Source organism: Loxodonta africana, chromosome 4, assembly GCF_030014295.1.
Source record: "Loxodonta africana isolate mLoxAfr1 chromosome 4, mLoxAfr1.hap2, whole genome shotgun sequence".
NCBI classification, from domain to species: domain Eukaryota; kingdom Metazoa; phylum Chordata; class Mammalia; order Proboscidea; family Elephantidae; genus Loxodonta; species Loxodonta africana.
Window position 1 is genome coordinate 97,893,740 of NC_087345.1, and position 20,642 is coordinate 97,914,381.

The 20,642-nt window shown below is 37.6% G+C and overlaps 1 protein-coding gene across 1 annotated transcript in view; it reads left to right on the top strand.

The window, feature by feature from the left end:
- Positions 1-20,642, top strand: part of NELL2 (neural EGFL like 2) — a 392,904-nt gene that overhangs the window by 44,378 nt on the left and 327,884 nt on the right. Inside the window, exon 3 of the mRNA XM_010595995.3 lies at positions 13,071-13,221. Within this exon, the coding sequence (XP_010594297.2) occupies positions 13,071-13,221 (151 nt within the window). The remainder of the gene's footprint in view (positions 1-13,070; positions 13,222-20,642) is intronic.

The following is a 20,642-nucleotide window of genomic DNA, read 5'->3' on the forward strand; positions in this document are numbered from 1 at the left end:
CCACTCAAACCCCTGCTAGGATAATATGTAACAATATAAACCAATATTATAAAGGTTTTGGTATGTATTTTAGTTTAGTTTGTAGGGATTATCACCTACTGTATCTTTTAAATTATAATATTACAATAGGTTGCAACGCTAAGAAATATTTGAAGCAAAATAAATCTGTAATCTGTACTTAGTTATTTGAGCAGACAACAAGGTGCTTTTTGCTATGAAAAGGCATGGCAATGGGTGGCAAAGTCATCATTGAACAAGAGAGTTGGCCACGCTTGCTGATTGTTTATATATTCAGACTGCTGTGCTAAAAAGGAGAATTAAAAACTTGCTCCTTGCACTCAGAAAGGCTATCACCTAATGAGGGAAGATTAGATATATCCCCAAATATATTTATCACACTAGTAATATGAACACGTTAGCAGGCTGTATTCACCTCTTTCCTTTTCTGCTTCCGTAGCGTGTAGTTCTTACTCTCTTTTGTCATGTCGTGCTGTAACTCTTTATTTTGGACCTCCTTTCTAGCCATAAACATGACCAACTAAAGATATAAAAAAATTATTCTTTATTTAGGGGAAATCATGTTTGTTCCTTCCAGGGGTCAGGAAACTGTGGTCCCATAGGCTAAATTCATAGCCTGTTTTTGTGTGGCTCCTTGAACTAAGAATGGTTTTTGCATTTTTGGAGGGTTGTAAAAGTAAATAAGGAGCGCTGGTAGCGCAATGGCTAAGCACTCAACTGCTAACTGAAAGGTCAGCGGTTTGACCCACCAGTGGCTCCACAGGAGAAAAGACCCGGCAATCTGCTCCTGTGGAGATTAAAAAAAAAAAAAAAATCCTACAGGACAGCTGTGTTCTGTCCTGTAGGGTTGCAGTGACTTGGAATTGACTCGATAGCTGTAGTAGTTACCTAGTGCTACTAAAACAGAAATACCACATGTGAATGACTTTAACAAATAGAAGTTTATTCTCTCACCGTTTAGGAGGCTGAAAGTCCGAATTCAGGGTGCCAGTCTGAGGGGAAGTCTTTCTCTCTCTGTCAGTTCTGAGGCAAGGTCCTTGTCTTCAACCTTCTCCTGGTTTAGGAGCTTCTTAGTGCAGGGACCCTGAGTCCAAAGGATACGTTCTCCTCCTTGTTCTTCATCCCTAGTGGCATGAGGTCCTCCTGTCTTTCTGCTCGCTTCTCTTTTTTATGCATCAAAAGAGATTGACTCAAGATACAACCTAATCTTGTAGATTAACGTAACTGCCTCTAATCCTGTCTCATTAACATTTTAGGGTAGGATTTACAACACATAGGAAAATCACATAAGATGACAAAATGGTGGATAGTCACACATAGTTTTTGGGGACACAATTCAATCCATAACAGTGGCACACAACAAGAATAAATAATAATACAAAAAAGAATATGCAATAGAGATGTATGTCGCCTGCAAAGTCTATAATATTTACTATCTGACCCTATACAGAAAAAAGTTTGTTGACCCCTGCTTTAAAAAATGACACTCTGAAAGTATGATAGGAAACTTGGAGGAATATATTAGTTAGGAAATAGGCTACGCTCCTGTAACAAATATACTCAAAATATAGTGCTTAAATAAGAGGTAGGCAGGTTGGCCAGGGAAGATGGACAACTCTGTCACATGAAATTACCTGAGGACCCAGGTTTTCTTCAATCTTCTAGCTCCACCATGTCATTGTCCTCTTCGAAGAAATTGTCTTTCTATTACTATATCCCTGTTTCAGCCCCAGGGAAAGGAGAGTAGAGGGCAGTCACTTTGCTTTTTAGTAATCAAATCTGTATTGTAGCTTATATTGTTTCTACGCACATTCCATTGGCTAGAACTTAGTCCCTTGGTCACTTAAGCTGTAGAAGACACTAGGGTATGTAATTTCTAGCTAGGCAGCCTTGTATCCAGACACAAATAGGAGATTCAGTGACTAAAAAGAAGAGAATATTTTACTGGAGGACATTTGGCACTCTCTGCCACAGTGAGGTAGACAGTTCATGGTGCTGGCTCATTCCTGATCTTCATTGCTGAATTCCCAGTACGATAATTATGTAATATATACTGAACACTTACTGTGTGCCCAGTACATATCTGTTGAATTAATTAAAGTGATTAGGAAACTGAAGGCATTTCTCAGCCTAGGAATGGTGCTTAGGGAGAAATCCAAGCCTTGAAATGGGGAGAGACTCAGTCTAGTGGGATTAGATGTAAGGCTTCCGGAACTGGATAAATCAGCTCTGGAGATTATATAGCTTCCAGTAAGAGAAAGTCCAGAGTTTAATTTAGATGGTAAGTGAGTCTCCTGTGCTTTATCCGAGGATGGTATTATCATTTAAATAGTTAATCTGAAAAACTTCAAAAGGGAGGTAAGATGGGGTAGGGGCAAGGTAGGGAGGACAAGCAGGGAGTAGTGTCCAGATGGGTCCAGTAGCCCCGAAAGCTCAAGTGAGGTAGAACGTCATTTGATGGATCTAGCGCATTTTAGCAGGATTCATCCATTCCTGGGCGGAACAAAGCGAGATTTGGCAAGATCCTGAAGAGCATCAGAGCTTTAGCCAAGCAGGCGGGTGTGCAGGGCAGAGTTTAGAGTTCCAAGCTGAGAACTTTAAGCGGAAGCTCAACTTTGTAGACTTGGCCAACATTATGGGGCTGGAAAATGATTTATTTTAGAGGCTGCACAAATTCCCTGAATTGTTTGTTGAATCTCTGAGCAGCAAGACTTAATTCTGAGCCCCAGTTCTGATTTTCTGGCATCATTAGAAACCATGGGGAGGGAGATGTGGGGCCTTGGGAAAGAAGGCCAGAGGCTGCCATAAGGGGTAGTGTCTGAATCTCTGGATTGAGAAGTTGATTATAATGTGCCCTGTGTCCTTTGTTACTTTATAATGCTGTTTTCTTTCTTGCAGTGAAAATAATAATAGAAAAAAAAAGTAGCCCAATTTTGATAGGGTAATTAATCATGATAACTGATATTTTGGTGTCTTGTTATTCTGAAATAATTTGATTATTATAATTAAAGAAGGGTAAAAGCAGAACAAACTTCCAAAATTGTTGTCTCAGGTCAAATTGGCTTATTAGGTGGAAGATGGAATTGTGCATTTCAGCACTTCAGCTCTGCACAATTGGTGGGGCACCAAATACCATCTCTAGCTATTCAGCAAAGATTCTGTTAGAGTCTGCTTGTGTAATCTGAGGACGCAAATTCATAACCTTCACATTTCATAGATTTAAAGATATTTTGTAGCTCTCTGTTCTTTCCTTATTCCTGTCAATTAATGATATCAATCAGATTATAAAGATGTGCAACAGAAATCTCACCTCGATCTTTATATAGTAATCATTGTACTTGAACCAAGTTAAAAAAAAAAAACTAGCATGCATGTGGATACAAAGATAATCAGCACTTTGACTAGATATCTTTTTCTCTTCTTATCCTCTCAGGGTTGGTATGAATATTTGATCAGACCTCAAAGAAAATAAAGGAATGACTTGTGATTCAGCTTTCACTTGAAAACATTAATTCATATACATTTTTATTCTGAGTTTATAGTTATTCTCATAATAAATGAGCTCTTTAAAGACAGTAGAGTCTTATAGGTATTACATGGGATAATTTACAAGAGAGAAGAAGTAATGAATTTACACATAAATGGCAAGGTAAGTAACTTGCAAATTCAAACTACTTCTATACTAATAACTATTGTAGTATGCAGAGGTGCAGTTGAACCCTCTTATCTACTGTTAAGGATAAAACTTGTGAAAAGTCAAGTTTTTTTTTCTTTTAGAAATTTAAACATTTCATGTATTCAAAGTTTCAATGGCTTTAGTCAAGGCAGCAGCATATTCTGTAAATTGTGATAATGAGTTTGTTAATTTTCCTTCTGCATTTAAGCCATTGGCTTGTGATATTAGCTGATAAATTGTAGGTATTCGGTTTGGGTTCAACCTGTTGATGATATAACATTTTTGGATTGGTTTAAGTCAAGGTCTTCCAAATTTATGATTCTTAAATCTACATATTTTCAAGTGATGTTGTTGAGATTGCTAAGTACAGGAGATGAGGCAGGATCAACAGAGGAATGCAGGAGGGTTGTGGCTGATGTCATCATCATAAATCATCATCCCTTTTATTTGCTCACTGCTTTTGCCTATTTGATCTTATTCCTGAGCAATCTTGCAGTTGGAAGAAGAGATGATAAAGAGGGAGACTACTTTGCTTGGTTTTCCCTCCAAACTTCACTGATGAGGTTCTGAGGGAATGCTTCGTACTAGCCAAAAGCATCAATCTGATTATCAACCCAAGTGCCAATATTCATTTTAATCCACAATGATAATTAACAATAGTGAACTAAACCAAAATACTCTTACTGTTTGATCAGTGCTGCTTTACCTGCAAGAGGAAAATGTACCCGGGAAGCCAAATGGTTTTCAAAAGTTTCTTGTTAGAAAGGAATAAAAACAAGTAAATATTAATAACTTGTATTATATCTGTTATATACTGTTTTAATACTTTAAAATTCCAAATTATAGAGACATTTTATTTTTCTTTGTAGCCTTCCTACACCCTGACTACGTTTTGTTCTAACTTATTAATGAAAATTCCAATGTGTGAGTCATCATTTATTTCCTTAAGATCAACGATCCAGGAGTCTAAACCCAAACCAAACCCGTTTATGTTGAGTAGACCCTATAGGACAGAGTGGAACTGTCCGATAGGATTTCCAAGGTTGTAAGTTTTTTTTTTCTTTGTGCTTGTGATGAAGGTTTATAGAACAAACTAGCTTTTCATTAAACAGTTAGTACACATGTTGTTTTATGTGTACTAACATAAATATTAACATTAACAACCTCATGACATGTCAACGCTCTTGCTTCTCGACCTTGGGTTCCCTATTACCAGCTTTCCTGTCCGCTCCTGCCTACTAGTCCTTGTTCCTGGGCTGGTGTGCCACTTTAGTCTCACTTTATTTTATGGGCCTGTCTAATCTTTGGCTAAAGGGTGAACCTCGGGAGTGACTTCATTACTGTGCTAAAAGGGTGTCTGGGAGCCATACTCTTGGGGTTTTTCCGGTTTTGTCAGGCCAGCCTTTTTTTGTGAATTAGAATTTTGTTCCACATTCTTCTCCAGTCCTGTCCTGGACTGCCTATTGTGATCCCTTTCAGTGGTGTTAGCTGGGCACTGTCTAGTTGTACCGGACTCAGTCTGGTGGAGGCCGTGGTAATTGTGGTCCGTTAGTCCTTTGGACTAATCTTTCCCTTGTATCTTTAGTTTTCTTATTCTCCCTTGCTCCACATGGGGTGAGTCCAATGGAGTTATCTTAGATGGCTGCTCACAAGCTTTTAAGATACCAGACGCTACTCACCAAAGTAGAATGTAGAACATTTTCTTTATAAACTATGTTACGGCATTTGAGCTAGATATTCCCCAAGGCCATGGTCCTCACAGCCCAGTAATTCGTTACCTCAGGGAGTTTGGATGTGTCTATGGAGCTTCCATGACCTTGCAAGGCTGTAAGTTTTTACAGGAGCAGGTTGTCGCATCTTTCTCCCACGAAGCAGCTGGTGGATTTGAACTGCCAACCTTTTTGTTAGCAGTCAAACACTTTAACCACTGCACCACAAGTGCTCCTTAGATTTAGGAGTGGAGCCTGTTTTGTTTGTTTAGTTACTTGGTTGATGCTTATGTTTCTTATTTCTGATTACATTAATGCATGTATGTTTTTATGTGTTTGTATATCCACAACATTAAGCCAACCAATGTTTTTGTAAATAATACGTGAAAATATATATGTTTATTGAATAAAATAATTGTTAGTTGTAGATTTGAGAGAAATTTTTGAGGTTGTTGTTTGTACCCCTTGGGCTTTAATGGAAATAAAAATGTTGAAGGGAAAGTCTGCTTTGTACTCTCTTAAGCTAGTAACGTAAAGGGCATAAAAACCAAAAACCAAACCCAGTGCCGTCGAGTCGATTCCGACTCATAGCGACCCTATAGGACAAGGAGCGCCTGGAGGATTCAAACCGCCGAATCTTTGGTTAGCAGCTGTAGCACTTAACCACTATGCCGCCAGGGTTTCCGTAAAGGGCACAGAGATGTCTCAAGTGGGAGGATGTAGCATCAGTAGATGTGGGTCCATCATACATTTTGCCCAAAAACTTCTGAAGGAGAATTATTTGAATCCCCCCCGCCTTTTTTTTAAGCTTGTTGTTTTAAAATTTAGTGCAGTTTACATCTAAAATAGTTTAGATTGGGGTATCTAGCTGAAGGATTGTATGATGTGGTTTTGTAGATTTGAAAAGCCCAAATTGATCGTAAGATTTGAAGTATTTATCTTCCAAATATACTTTTATGAAAATCAGCTGACAATGTGGGTTTATCCACCCGCAGAGTGGGCATCACCTTGGTGTTGGTAGGATGGGAACCTGGCTCTACCACTTGAATTTAGTGGCTTCATCCCCATATCTTGTCATTGTTGCTTTTGATATATCCTAGTCTTGTAAGTTCATAGAAATGAGCCTTGTTTTTGAGCCACTTCCCTGTGCTTTTGTTTTTTCATCTGTAACGTCTATTATTGTAAAACTAATAATATCATTTATTTAAAGTTACTGTGAGGCTCTTTGAGATTGTTCATGTTTAAAGGCTTTGCAAACTGTATACTACTAATCAAATTTTAATGGCTTTTAAAATTATTACTATCATTTTGCCTTGAATAGTAATTGCTATTATTTTGCCTTGGCATGGGTACATTGAAGGAAGAGTAATAGCAATGGACAGTAACTATGATAATAGCTCTAACTTAGTATATTTCTAACCTGAATTTAGAAGGCAATACAGTTTCATAGTTGGAGACTTAAAAAATGGTAATTTGGTGAATTTTGGAGCATTCTAAGTCAGCCATCCCATGTCTGAGATTAGACAGCTTTCATAATTGAATTTGCACATGGTATTTTTACTAGTCTGGTTAAAAAATTCCGGTTCTTATACTCTGCAGATGGGATAGAGAGCTGTCAGTGGGAAGAGATTCATTTGATTCATGACGGGAACTGTAGTGATTCAGTTTAAGTGCGAAAGAAGCAAATGACGCTTACCTATTTCTTTGTTATTGGAAGATATACAAATCTTTCCTCATTACTTTTACTACTAACTCATTAAATATATGTAAAGAATTTCCAAGCCGACTCTGCTTATCAGTAAACATCCACATTCACTATCACATGCACTAATGCATTAAGCTACAATCTGTTATGGAAATGTCACTTCTCTCTCTCTCCTTTAACAATGTGTACAGGGGAATACATAGCACAGTGTTTAAATCCCGAGAAATTGTTAATATATCCGCACATGAACTCATCACTTCATTCTGGTAGTCCCATGACTAAAGGAATATTTTTATGTAACTGCTTTTGAGCTGCTTCATTACTTATTAATAGTTGCTTTAAAACATCACTAGTTATTTTCTTCATGAGATTTTTAGGCTCTGCACATAATAAAAATGAAAAACATTGAAACAAATTTTAGTTTTAAACTCCAGCAGTTCTCCAGTTAAAAAGATCTATTTGCAGCATGGTGTGTTAACAACTTTTTCTGCAGGGTTTAGTAGTAGCATTTCATAGCCCCTTTTCTCAGTCTGCTTTTCTCTGAAGAGGCAATTTATATAGTTTTTGTTTGTTTGTTCTACTTTTAAAAGAAGTTCAGTTTACATTGAATCTTGTCCATAAAAGAATAATCATTCATAATTCTTTAGAAACAGAGTGGTGGGCAGGATTGTATTTTAAGAGTAATTTGATTGCCAAAAACTTCTACGTTAATTTTCAAACTCATAAACTGATATTTTGTGGCCGAGTTTGGGATACATAGAATGAAAGTAGGAGCCCTGGTGGCCTAGTGGTTAAGAGCCCGGCTGCTAACCAAAAGGTCAGTGGTTCAAATCCACCAGCTGCTACTTGGAAACCCTATGGGGCAGTTCTGCTCTGTCCTATAGGGTTGCTATAAGTTGGAATCAACCCGACAGCACACAACAACAACAGAATGAAAGTAAGCTCAGGAAATCAACACAAGGCTGTTATGGCTCTTGGTAGTTTTAGTGAGTTCCATAGTCTTATTGCCTCTTTAGACAAATCATAATAAGTATCATAATTCTAGGAGCCAACACATGGTGTGTAGTACATGCCAGGGACAGCATGGCATTGGAACCTTGTTCCTCTGAATTCAGAGTTTGTTCTCGTAACCACCACACTTTATTTTCCTGTTTGGTTCCTAATAGGAAGCCTTGTTGAGAAGTTGCATCTCTGAATTAAAATTTTAATTCTCAATATTTAACTGATAGCAAAAAAAGAATTTATGTTGGTTTATTTGACTTGGTTTTCTGGTGGGTACCAGAATTGGGTATTATAGTAGTAATTGTGGGGACTTAGAAGTCTCTCTGAACATTATGTAATCCTTGAGATGAATACAGAAGGAGGGATGCTAGTTTTATAAATTGGGCAGCTGAAATGCAAATGGGGAAAGTGACCTTTCTTAAAATCCCTACTAAGCTGGTCACTTAAGGAGCTGAAAATGTCTTATATAATGCCTTTTTCTGGATTATTTTCTGTGTTGGTGCTATGTCTGTTTGTGAGTGACAGTTAAACATAGATAAAGGATGCTACGTCCAGGCAGCAGTGCAGTTTAGTAAAAAGAATACTGGGCCAGAAATTGTCATCCCCATCACACCACTGATTTGCTGGGTGTCTTCAGGTGAATCATGGAATTGTACTTAGCTTGTTTTACCCATTGAAAAAGGGAGTAGTAATAACTGCCCCTGTGAACTTTCCAGGAATTTGTGAGAACAAAATAAAATATGGATTCAAAGGAGAAAACTATTTTATTATACATTTTTGAAGGATAAAAGATGTAGCATATCATATGTGCAGCATTATATATGTGTATACGTACACACATACACACACGCAAACACACACACACAAGCTTGTGTATGTTGTCCCCGCTGTGTTACAGATTTAGTGTCTCCTTGGTCCTTCCTTTTATCCTCTTCTCAGTCCTGTTATTTACTCAGGCATTCCTGTGATTTTAGGTACCATGTCCTGATGACTTCTAAATTTATATCGCCAACCCTGGCCTCTGTCGTGAGATCCAGTTCTTAGTGCCAGCCTCCTACGGGACATGTCCATGTGCATATTCCACAGCACTTCAAACTTAGCGTTTCTAAAACTGAAATCCCATCTTGGTACTAATACACTCCTACTACATTTCATTTAGTTTCTTGAGCTACATTTGGGTTCATCCTCAACTTTTTTCCTTTCCTTGACCTCTTGGCATGTGTCTTATTAGGGACCAAGTTCTTTAGATTCTACTTTCTAAATATCTCCTCAACTCCTGAGTTCTCCCCCCCGCCCCCCGCCCCAGTTTGTTCTGATGCCGCTCACAGAGTTCAGGCCTCTATCAAGTCCTTTCTGGAGTCAGGCACAATGAATTCCTGAAAACATGTTTGTAAGGGGAGCAGTGAATTTAAATATTATTAGGGTAGGGCTAGAGTGGGTGAGAGATGGTGTTCTTTTGACAGAGAGCCGAAAATTACTATACGATCATGATTTATAGTTCCCGAAGGTGTTCATTTGTCACATCCACGCAATTTAAAAACCTTCACCTGTGTCCTGGGCCTCTGGGCTGAGGGTGCCAGGTGAGGAGACCATCCTGGGGTCTTGGTAAATCAGGCCAGTTTTCGCCTTCCCAGTGGGTTTGTGTATTGCCTCCCATGCCACTACACGTGGGCAAGTCACGTAAGCCCAGCTTTAAACCTCTGCAAAGAACTGGGTTAATCAGAATGGAAAAAGGCATTATTTTTCATGTCACTTCAGCATGAGCTGAATGGGGCTTCTGCTGGCTATGTCCATACTGGAAGATCCCTCCTTCCTGCAGGTCGCTGTACCCCTAAAAAAAAAAAAGAGGGGCAAAACAGGAAGGTAATGGGCTGGGGTCCTGGCCTGAATTGTGACCCAGCTTGAGTAGATAAGCTTTTAGTCAAAGGACAGAGGCTCTCTGGAAGCCTACTTACCACCCTGGTGGATTGGAGGGTGGTTCTGCTCTGCAGGGCTCCATAAGCACTTCCTTAAACATTTCGACTTAAGGATCCATGTTTCTTGTGTTCACTTGTTAAGACCCATAGCTCTCTATTACCATTATCAGTCAAAGACAAAAAAAAAATCAATTTGACTTAGGATAGGTAGTTTAGGGATGTAAAAATGTGATGTTTAAAAATATGTGAAAGATAACATAAATGCTAGTGATCACCTGAGTAGCCAAAACTTCTTAAGTGTTCTTCCCACTTCCATTTTTTTTTTCTTTCTGTAAATAATCTTTCACATGGCCATCAGAGAAATTTTTTCAAAAAGCAAATTGATGAGTTTTTTAAAATGACTTCCTTTAACCGTTCCTTCACCATGTTCTCAACCATGGGGTCTTACATTTTTCCTGATCCTTAAATGTAGTCTTTTTTTTTTTAGCTTCTTCCTTGCACCTAAGGCCAATCTCTACATGCTTTTGTTATCTGAAAACAAACAAAATAAATGAAAAAGCAAAAACAAAAATAATACAGCCTCCCAACTCTCCCTCCAAACCTGACTTCAAAAGCAATGGAGAATAATCTAGAGATTTACTGTAGGACCTGTCTTCATACCAAACAACAAAACTTATTAAAAAATCGTTTTTAAGCATCTCTCCTCTAATGTGTCCCTTCGTAAGGCAGCTGCCACATATTTCTAAATTCCCGTTCTCTGACTCTCAGAGCTCAAGCTCTCCAGGCCACACCCTTGCATCACCTTGTGGGTTGATCATCAGTTATGTATTCAATGTAGTCCTTTTGCTGTTTCTCTTATTTGCATCCGCATCTACCATCCGGCTCAGCAAGACAAAGGATGCTGCTCAAGCTCTACCTGTGTGGAAAGGGGGAAGCTTAATAAATATTTATAATTTAATTTTAATTTGTTTTTAACCTATCAAATTAAAATGAAATAATGAAGTTTGCGAATGCTTCACTTTCATATAAATTAGAGTGGATTAAAAGTTAACACTAGATTAAGTCATTCTCCCAGCATTACATTTTGTATGCCTTCTTGAGGAAGCAGAATCTTTTAGAGTTGGGAGGAATTATCTGGAACCCACCCTACTACCTGTTTTATACCTGATGGTGCCTATGGAGATACTGTTTCATTGGCCATGGCAAAAATTGCAGATTATTGTCATGATAGTAAAATGTGAATTTCCAGTGGAAATTAGAAAGTTTCTTTTTGGCAACAAGAAAGTTTCATTTTCCTGAAGCTTCTGACTTCATTGCCCTGGACTGGTTATGATTTCTGGATGCAATTACTGTGGACAGCAGTTAGTGTTTATCTGATTGGATAAAGTCATGGATTGAGAGCGGAGAGGGAGTATTTCCCTGTGACAAATCTGAGTTGTATTGCCGGTAGGGTAAATTGATGATGGTGATGGAAACAACAGCTGTCTATTACATGGGCATACAAGGCCCTTTTGCATTATCCAGCCCACCTTTCCTATACAGCCCCATCCAGCAATGGCCCTTCCTCACTGATTTCAGCCATGTCATACTTCTCTGCTTTTTCACAAGGTATTCCTATGACTGGAATGGTCTTCCTATCCGGTGAACTCCTGATCAAATGCCATCTGTTTTATGAACCCTCCCTCCAGATAATGTTGACTACTTCTCCTTCTGTCTACCTGCGTGGGAGCATTTCTTGCATTGTATTGGGTTTATTTGTCTCTGCTAATTTATGAATATCTTCTGGGCTTTTCCATGTCTTATTTGTCTGTGACTTACCAGTGACAGACATAGGCTAGGTAATTATATTTTTTTTCATAAATTTATGGGCCTAGAAGAGTGGGGAACTTTGAATTAATCTACAGTCTCTATTTCACCAAGGTTGTGGTTCTCAACCAGGTTTCTGCTACTACCACTTCCGTGGGAATGTTTGGAAATGTGTAGGAATACTTTTAGTTGTCACAATGACTGGAAATGGGTGCCACTGGCATTCATAGGGTAGGGATCCAGGAGTGCTAAATGTCCTGCAGTGCATGGGGCAGTTCCCCACCAAATACCAGTAGTTCCTCCATTGAGAGCTATTTACCAAGGCCAAAACATAGAAAAGAAGAGGATGATTCGATCACACACAAAAAATGATGGAGCCCATCAGCCCTTTGCACACATTATGAGTAGGAGAGGCTTAGGCTCAGGTAGCAGATGGCTTGAACAATAGATTATACCTGCCCTCTAAATCCAGGATTATTTCCATCCTTATTGATTTCCTCCATGTTCCCGGGGTCCTGGTTTGGAGTGCAAGCCTAAATCGTGGAAATGAAGGGTAAAAGTTTATCCTCTCCATTGCAAACCTTCCTTGGCTAGACTTCTCTAAGCTTGGGGAGAAGGAGATGGGAATTAAAATTAAATCCTATGTATTTTTTTCAACAAATACAATGAGATAATTTGATCTTAATGCTTCATCCACTGCACAGAAGACTGAGAGTGACTAATTTTAGTGATCTTTTAAAATCTATTTACAGCAAACCTTCTGGCTAAAGACACCAGTGTGAAAGGTGGCGTATAGATTTAAATCCAGTTTTCTGTCATGAGGTATCAGAAAAGCTTAATGGCTCTAACGTGGTCTTTTAGGTCTTATTTTAGGAGGTAAAGCTTTTTGTTCATTGTTGACACAGATGTGGCTGTGGCATCTAGGGTGTAGGAAGCGCATATGGAGAAAACTTGGGAGTGTACTTCTTCAGATGAAGCTCTTCGACTCTTTGCCTCAAAGGTGACATTTTTGAAAAAAGATTCCTGAAACACATGACAAACTCAGTAATTCATGTGATTTTACTGTCCAGTGTTGTATGTAGCATAATGTCTTGCTGAAAGGATTTATTAGTAGAGCCTGGAACTTGGTATTTACCTATTATTCCTTGAAAATACTTCTTGAAGGATGCTGTATGTAAAAGATGCTTTTAAAAGCCAAATTCTAGTCTATTCTTAGTGTATGTTTATTTCTTTTTTAGATACTCCCAGAAGTATAAAAGCATCTACTGCTGCAGCTGAACAGTTTTTTCAGAAGCTGAGAAATAAACATGAATTTACTGTTTTGGTGACCCTAAAACAGACTCATTTAAATTCAGGAGTTATTCTATCCATTCACCACTTAGATCACAGGTAAGTGGAGCTGCTGGAGTTTCTCTTGTTTTCGTTAGATATGGTTAAAAGAGCACATTAAGAGTAAGTAAACAAAATAAGATAGGATATATACAAGTTGGTTTAAAACGATGAGAATAATTTTGCTACATTATGCAAAATCACAAACATAAGTAATTGAAATCTGCTTAAAAGCAGAAGGAGCTGCTGTTTTTCAGATTGCTAAGAGCACACAGATGTCACTATTCCAAAAACAAATTGATTAATTGCTAAATTCTTCATGAGATATCTTCCTCAATGTTAAAGTCAAACATACATCTTGATTTGTGAATACCAAAAACCACAGCTGTTGCTGTCGAGTCGATTCCGACTCATAGTATCCTCAAAAATACTATATTCTATTTCTTCAGGAAATTGCCTGGCCTTAGAGTTTAATAGTCTTGTAATTTTTATCTCTGACAGATAACTTCTTTTTCAGTGTGCCTCTTAGATTGCAATAGTTAGAGCTGTGCTCTTGAATGTAGTGTTGAATAAAAATGATGTCTCATGTTTTCCAGCTTCTTTCATATGTAGAAGCATGATTCGAAGAGCTGGTGGGAGTAGGGAGAAGAAGAGGGAGGAAAAAGAGAAAATTAATTCATGACATTTGACATATACATAAACTGCTGATAAATAATACCAAATAGCATAACATGATTCCTTTTTGAAAGAATAACCACAGTTCTGACAAAGACAGATCCTTCATGTTCATATTTTGAATCCTTGCTCCACTACTTACTATATGTGGACCTTGGGCAAGTCACATAACCTCTCAGTGCCTCAATTTCCTCATCTGTAAAATGGGGATGATAATAGTAAAGCGTAGGTTGTTGTGAAGATTAAAGGGTTTGTGTTTGTAAAGCTCTTTATGCATCTAAAGGCTTTTATGATCCTGTTCAGGTGTGGGCAGCAACCTCTTTTCCTGGTTTCTCTTATTAGAGGTGAGACAACCTGGGACTTTGCGGATCTTTGGTAAATACTAGAGGACAAACACAAGCAAACATCCATGGAGAACAAAATAAAACGAGTCTGACTTACAAAGTTTTTAATAACACTTTATCTGTCATGCTTCCAGGGCTTGAAGGCTCTGTTTTATTCCATCTCTCACTTTATAGGACTGGCGTAACATCCCAGGCCCCTCGCTTGTGTTTGTTTCCTCGCAGGTTCTGGACTGTGTGTAAGGGGAGGGTGCCGTCTTAATTATATTTACTTGGTGACTGGGTTCTAAGCTTGGGTTCTTCTTGATGAAGGCAGAGTGAGAGAGGGCGAAATCCCATCTCTACGGGTTCACTGGGCTCTTCCTCTGAGAGGGTTTCTGCTTTGAGGGGCAGGCCTCAGTGTCAGGTGACTGACATGAGGTGAGCTTCTTGCTTACAACTCTGTGCCTCTGCCCGCCTCACTCAGGCTTGTAGGCAACATGAGTAACATATAATAGAAGAAATAGTGCTCCTTCACAGGGCAGCCTGATTTATTGATGTTTACCTTTAAATGTTGGTGCCCCTGGATGGTACAAACTGTTAACATGCTCGGCTGCTAACCTAAAGGATAGAAGTTTGAGTCCATCTAGAGGTACTTTGAAAGAAAGGACTGGCTATCTACTTCCAAAAAATCACCATTATAGTTTTCTGACTATTTTGTTTTGAAAAGGAAAGAATAGAGACTAAAGAAATAATTCCAAGATACTGGTTCATTTATCCATTTGAATAGGGATGGTAGAAGAAGATTATGCAAAAGTAAAGGCTCATTGAAAGCAAAGGAATATTTATCAGTACGAATAAATCAGAATTGTCTGCCAAATGTCAAAAAGGACTGTGTTTCTTCTGTCCATATTTTACAAAACTGCAGTTTCTCCAGGATAAATAAAATCCTTCTGTTATCCCCTGGTGTAGATTTGGTACAGTTACCTTAATTATATTCTGTAGTTTATAATATTTCTCCTTTACTTAAAATAGTCTTGGGCTTTAGATATATTAATTGGGTCTCTAAATGTTGTTATTAGGAATTTTCCTCATATACAAATATTATTTATATGTCTAACTTTAAATGCTTTGCGAATAGCATACATGGAAATAATTTGTGGCAATTGCCTTGCAAATAAATACAAAACTGTCTTGTAGTTTGCCATCATCTTCTGTATTAATAAACTTGAGGTAAAATAAATGAGTTTTTTTCCCTACTCTCCTACCATTAATTATTATATATTCTGGGTGAGCAAGAATGTATTTATGTATGAGGTTGATAAAATATATCTTCATATTTGTGAGTACTTGTCATGTATTAAGCCATTTCTCTTTCTTGACATTAGTAAGTAAAAATTAAACTTGCTTGCAATATTTGCTTGGCTTAATGGTTCTGAACTAAAAGATGACTTTGTTTATTATGGATAAAATTAACAGACTGACATAAAAGCTACTACGGTCTTTACTTTTTGGTTGCACTTTATTTAATAAAGAGCATTAAATGTAATAGGATTTAGAAATTTAAATGTTCAACCCCCCCAAGTTCTGCATAATTAAAAAAAAAGATTTTTATTCTCGAAGTTTGCTTCTGTATCTTTACTTATCTCTAATAAAAATGCATTTTGAATGTATATTTTAATACCCCTCCCTTATTATTAGGAAAGTTGTAATATGTATTCTAATGTGGTTAAGCATATATATATCGTTACTGTATGACAAGAGTTCTCAGTCTTGGTGAGGCGCTGATTGAAGAAGTTGAATTAAAGTTAAGACTCAGCAAGCAAATGGGATTTCTCATACTTCTTATATGTACCCAATTTTCATAGAGGTGAAGTAATGGAAAAAAGTACATATTTTAATATATAGAGGTTATTTCATAGAGCACAAATCTGTCATGCTGAAGAAGCAAGGCATTCTTTTCTTTCCTGTCAGCATTCAACCCTTCCCGCAGGGCCACGGAATGAATTAGGTGGCTACTGCCGCTGTGACCCATAGACTAATCAGCCCATATCTACTTCCATCTCACATTTTGGGTATTTACCTCACTAGACAGAGATGAAGAGGACCAGGGATGTTTCCAGGTCTCCACACTATTTTGGTCATGTCTAATTATCAAGCTCCAGATTTCTTGGGCTATTATAATACCCTTCTGCCGAATCCATCTTGTAGCTCTTTACATCTACCTAGAGTACCAGTCCTTGGTGGTCGTGTAGGCAGCTGAGAACCAAAGCTCCTGGGTTTTAGGACAGACTTGTTCTTGCTTGAATATTTCCATTTGTCTGCTGCCATTTCATTTCTTTTTAAATGGTTGTTGTTGTTGGGTGCCGTTGAGTAATTTTCGATTCATAGCGACTGCATGTGACAGAGTAGAACTGCCCCGTAAGATTTTTTTGGCTGGGATTTTTATGGGCCTTTTTCTTCCAGAGCCATTGGGTAGGTTTGAACTGCCACCCTTTTGGTTAGCAGCTGAGTGCTTAACCCTTTTCGCCAGTAGGGCTCCTTTTTAAAATGGTGGTAATGATGAATTATTCACTAGAGATAATTGGCTCATGTAGCTGATAGTGATCAGTTTGCTACTTATTTATTCTGGCATTAGAAAATATATTTCTAATGATTTAAGGAATTTTATAAATATTTCTTTACTGGTAAATGAAATTTTGAGAATGTTATTTTGATTCTTTTCTTTTGTTCTGAACAGCACTTATGAGTTTATTATTTCCATTTTCAGCATTATCGAAGATGTTAACATGTCTAAATTGTAAGGGCAAGTAGCTCTCCCTGATTTCCTTTAAGTCCTAAGCTTATTATGATTAAATGATTTAATATCTAATACCATGTTTCATGCAGAAGCTGTTCATAAATGAAGATTTTTTTTTTCAGTTAGCCCAGAATTCTTTTTGTTTTTGAGAAAGAACAAATCCATCCAATGTGTCAATTCCTATGAAGTATAAGTGCTTTAAACAAACACACACACACACACACACACAAACAAACAAACACAACCAAACAAACTGAATGCCATCAAGTCTATTTCAACTCATAGCGATTCTGTAGGACAGAGTAGAACTGCTCCATAGGGTTTCCAAGGCTGTAATCTTTACAGAAGCCCACTGCCACTTCCTTCTCCCACAGAGCAGCTGGTGGGATCAGACTGCCAACCTTTCAGTTAGCAGCTGAGTGCTTAACCACTGCACCAGCAGGGCTCCTGTGTAAGTGCTTCAGATAGGTACATTTTCTTATTTCTTTTCCTTTCTTTTCTTTTTTTTGTAAATGATGCCTTCAGATTAAATGTGGCACCGTTAAAGCTTCTACTTTTCTGAGAACTTCACTTATTATTATTATTTTTGTAAAAAAGGATTTTTGTATTCTGAATGTTAGGAAAAATAAGTAATTTTCTAAGCATGAATACATATTTTTCTTGGCAGCTACTGTGCTGTGCTTGCTCAAAACAGAGCCTTAAGTTTTTCAACCTTTTTAGATTTATAATTCCTTTTAGAAATGTACTTTTATGAGTCTGTGCCCTTGCATATGAAGATAAGATACTGCCATTCTTTGCACGGGCCTACTTGCTTAAGTTCATTTGGGGTTGCAGCCAGGCATTTCTTGGGAACTCTATGGGGCAGTTCTACTCTGTCCTACAGGATCGCTATGAGTTGGAATCGACTCAATGGCAGTGGGTTTTTTTTTTTTTGTAGGGGGTACATTTGTTCATTTTACTTCATGGCCAGGTGAAACAATGATCACAATTTTTCATTTTGGAGTTTCTATCTTTTTAAAAAGCTTTAACAGAAGGTAATATTTTGGAAAAGAAACAAATTAATTAATATTGTTATTATTTGTAAGTATGATTACCATAGAATTGTTTTGAAAATCTCTTTCAAAAATTATTGAGAGATTTGAAAGATCATTGCAAAGATTATTATGCATTTGTTCATTTGTTCAGAAAATGCATAAGGTCCCTGCAGCATTGTGGTAGGCCCTGAGCGATAGGAGTTGGAACACATGGTTCCTGATGTTTAGGAGTCCCTTGGGTGGTAGGGGAATAGGCGGGTGAAGAAACAAGCACATTCCAGTGTGATGAATGCTCTATGTTGTAGTGATGCACAGTATGCTATGACCCTGACCTTTCACTGAGCTTCTATTGTCAAGCACTGATGAATTAATTAACCTATAAAAACTTAGAACATATTATATGCCCAGCCTTGGGCGTGAGTAGCTCTGCCTGATGCATTGGGCAAGCCAGGACTCGGAGCCCAAACGGGTTATTAGGTTTCAATTTGAGCTATACCACTTCCTCTTATGATGACCCTGGGGAAGTCCTTTTCCCTCTTTGAACCTAAATTTCTCAAATAAGACTGTTAAGACCCAGCTGTCAGCATTGTTGTAAGCTTGGTGCCATGTTCTGAAGTTTCTTGTCTCCTCCCCCTTGCTGTGTTTTTTAAAGCAACATTTATGACTTTTCTAATGTTGTAAGTAATCTATATTCATTGTACAGTATTTGAAAAATGTGGGAATATAAAGGAAAAATAAAGTCTTCCTTAATCACTTTACCAGAATAACTATTAACAGTTTATTTCCTTCTAATTTTTTTTAGATGCATATGTTTTGAGATCATGTGATCATTCTAAATAGATAAAATATAGCATATTCAATTTCCAAAGTCATTAAATATATTTAGAAAATTTACTTCTTGGTTTCGTGATATATTATCATATTGATATTCTGAAATTTTTTTGACTAACCTCTATTTTTGGATCTTTAGGTTCTTTTCCAGTTGTCCAGAATTATAATTAATGCAACAAGCAGCACTGTATCTTGTATGTAGTATGTGCTCAGTCTCTGATAGTTTCCTTAGGACAGATTCCAGGAAGTGTAATTTGTTGGGTAACAGGTTGTAGTTGTGTTTTTTTTTTTTTCCTGTATATTTTCTGGTTAAAAAAAATACACATTGTCCAGTTACCTTCAGGAAAACTTGTACCAATGTAAAGTTCCAGAAACTATGTACGAGAATGTCCATTTTACTGTACCTGGCTAAAACTGAGCACTATCACATTAAGTAAGTTTTTGTCACTTTGATTTGGGAAATAGTATATTGCATTACTTTGATTATTATCAAGACTGAACTTTTAAAAATAATTCTACTGCCCATATGCATTTTTTGTGGGCATTTTTCTATTATTATTTTCTTAATGGTTTACAAGGGTTCTTTATATAATTATGGCTAGTAACCTACCATATGTCGTTTTGTTAATTGCCATTGAGTTGATTCCAACTCATGGTGACCCCATGTATGCAGAAGAGAACTATTCCATAGGGTTTTCAAGGCTATGACCTTTCAGAAGCAGATCTCCCGGCCTGTCTTCTGAGGTGTTTCTGGGTAGATTTGAACCACCAAACTCGTGGCTAGTAGTCGAGCGCTTAACCACATACTGTGCATAATTGTTCTTCTCTGTTTTGTTCTCGGTCTTTTAATTTTGTTTTTTGCTTTTTTTTTCTTTTTATATCCTTGTGCTAAAATAATTTCATTAAATGCATTATCCCACAATAATTCTGTGAAGTAACAACTCTTATTTTCCCCATTTCACAAATGAGATGACTTAGGCACGAAGGTTAAGTAAATTAATTAAGTTATTGGTAAATGGCAGAGCCTGCTTTTCATACAACACTGATTTCAGAGTTTTAGTCTTATGTGTGTGCGTGTGTGTGTGTGTGTGTGTGTATTTGGTTGTCATTTTAATTGATTTCTTCCTTGTAGCTTGTTCTTTTGGTTAAATGACTTCCTATCCTGAGATAGTTTTGCTTTTTTAAAATATATTTTTTATGGTGTGTATGAATTGGTGAATAGTTTCTCAATAGCCTTTCTCTTCTCATTTTTCTTTTCTTTTTTAAATTGTGCTTTAGGTGAAAGTTCACAGAGCAAATTAGTTTCTCATTAAACAATTAATACACAAATTGTTTTGTGACATTGGTTACAACCCTGCAATGTCTCAGTACTCTCCCCTTCTCCACCCTGAATTCCCCATCTCCATTCGTTCAGTTTTCCTGTTGCTTCTGCGCTCTCCTCTTTGATTTTGGGCTGGTGTGCCCATTTAGTCTTGTATACATGGTTGAACTATGAAGTACATTCCTCATGTGTGTTATTGTTTGTTTTGTAAACTTGTCTGATCTTTGGCTGAACTTTAGGGGTAACTGCAGTACTGTGTTAAAAGGGTGTCTGGGGGCCACACTCTTGGGGTTTCTGTAGTCTCTGTCAGAGCAGTAAGTCTGGTCTTTCTTTGTGAATTTGAATTTTGTTCTATGTTTTTCTCCTGCGCAGTCCAGGACTCTATTGTGATCCCAGTGGTGATAGCCAGGCACCATCTAGTTGTTTTAGACTCAGTTTGGTGAAGGCTGTGGTGCCTTTGGACTAATCTTTCCTTTGTGTCTTTGGATTTCTTCTTTCCC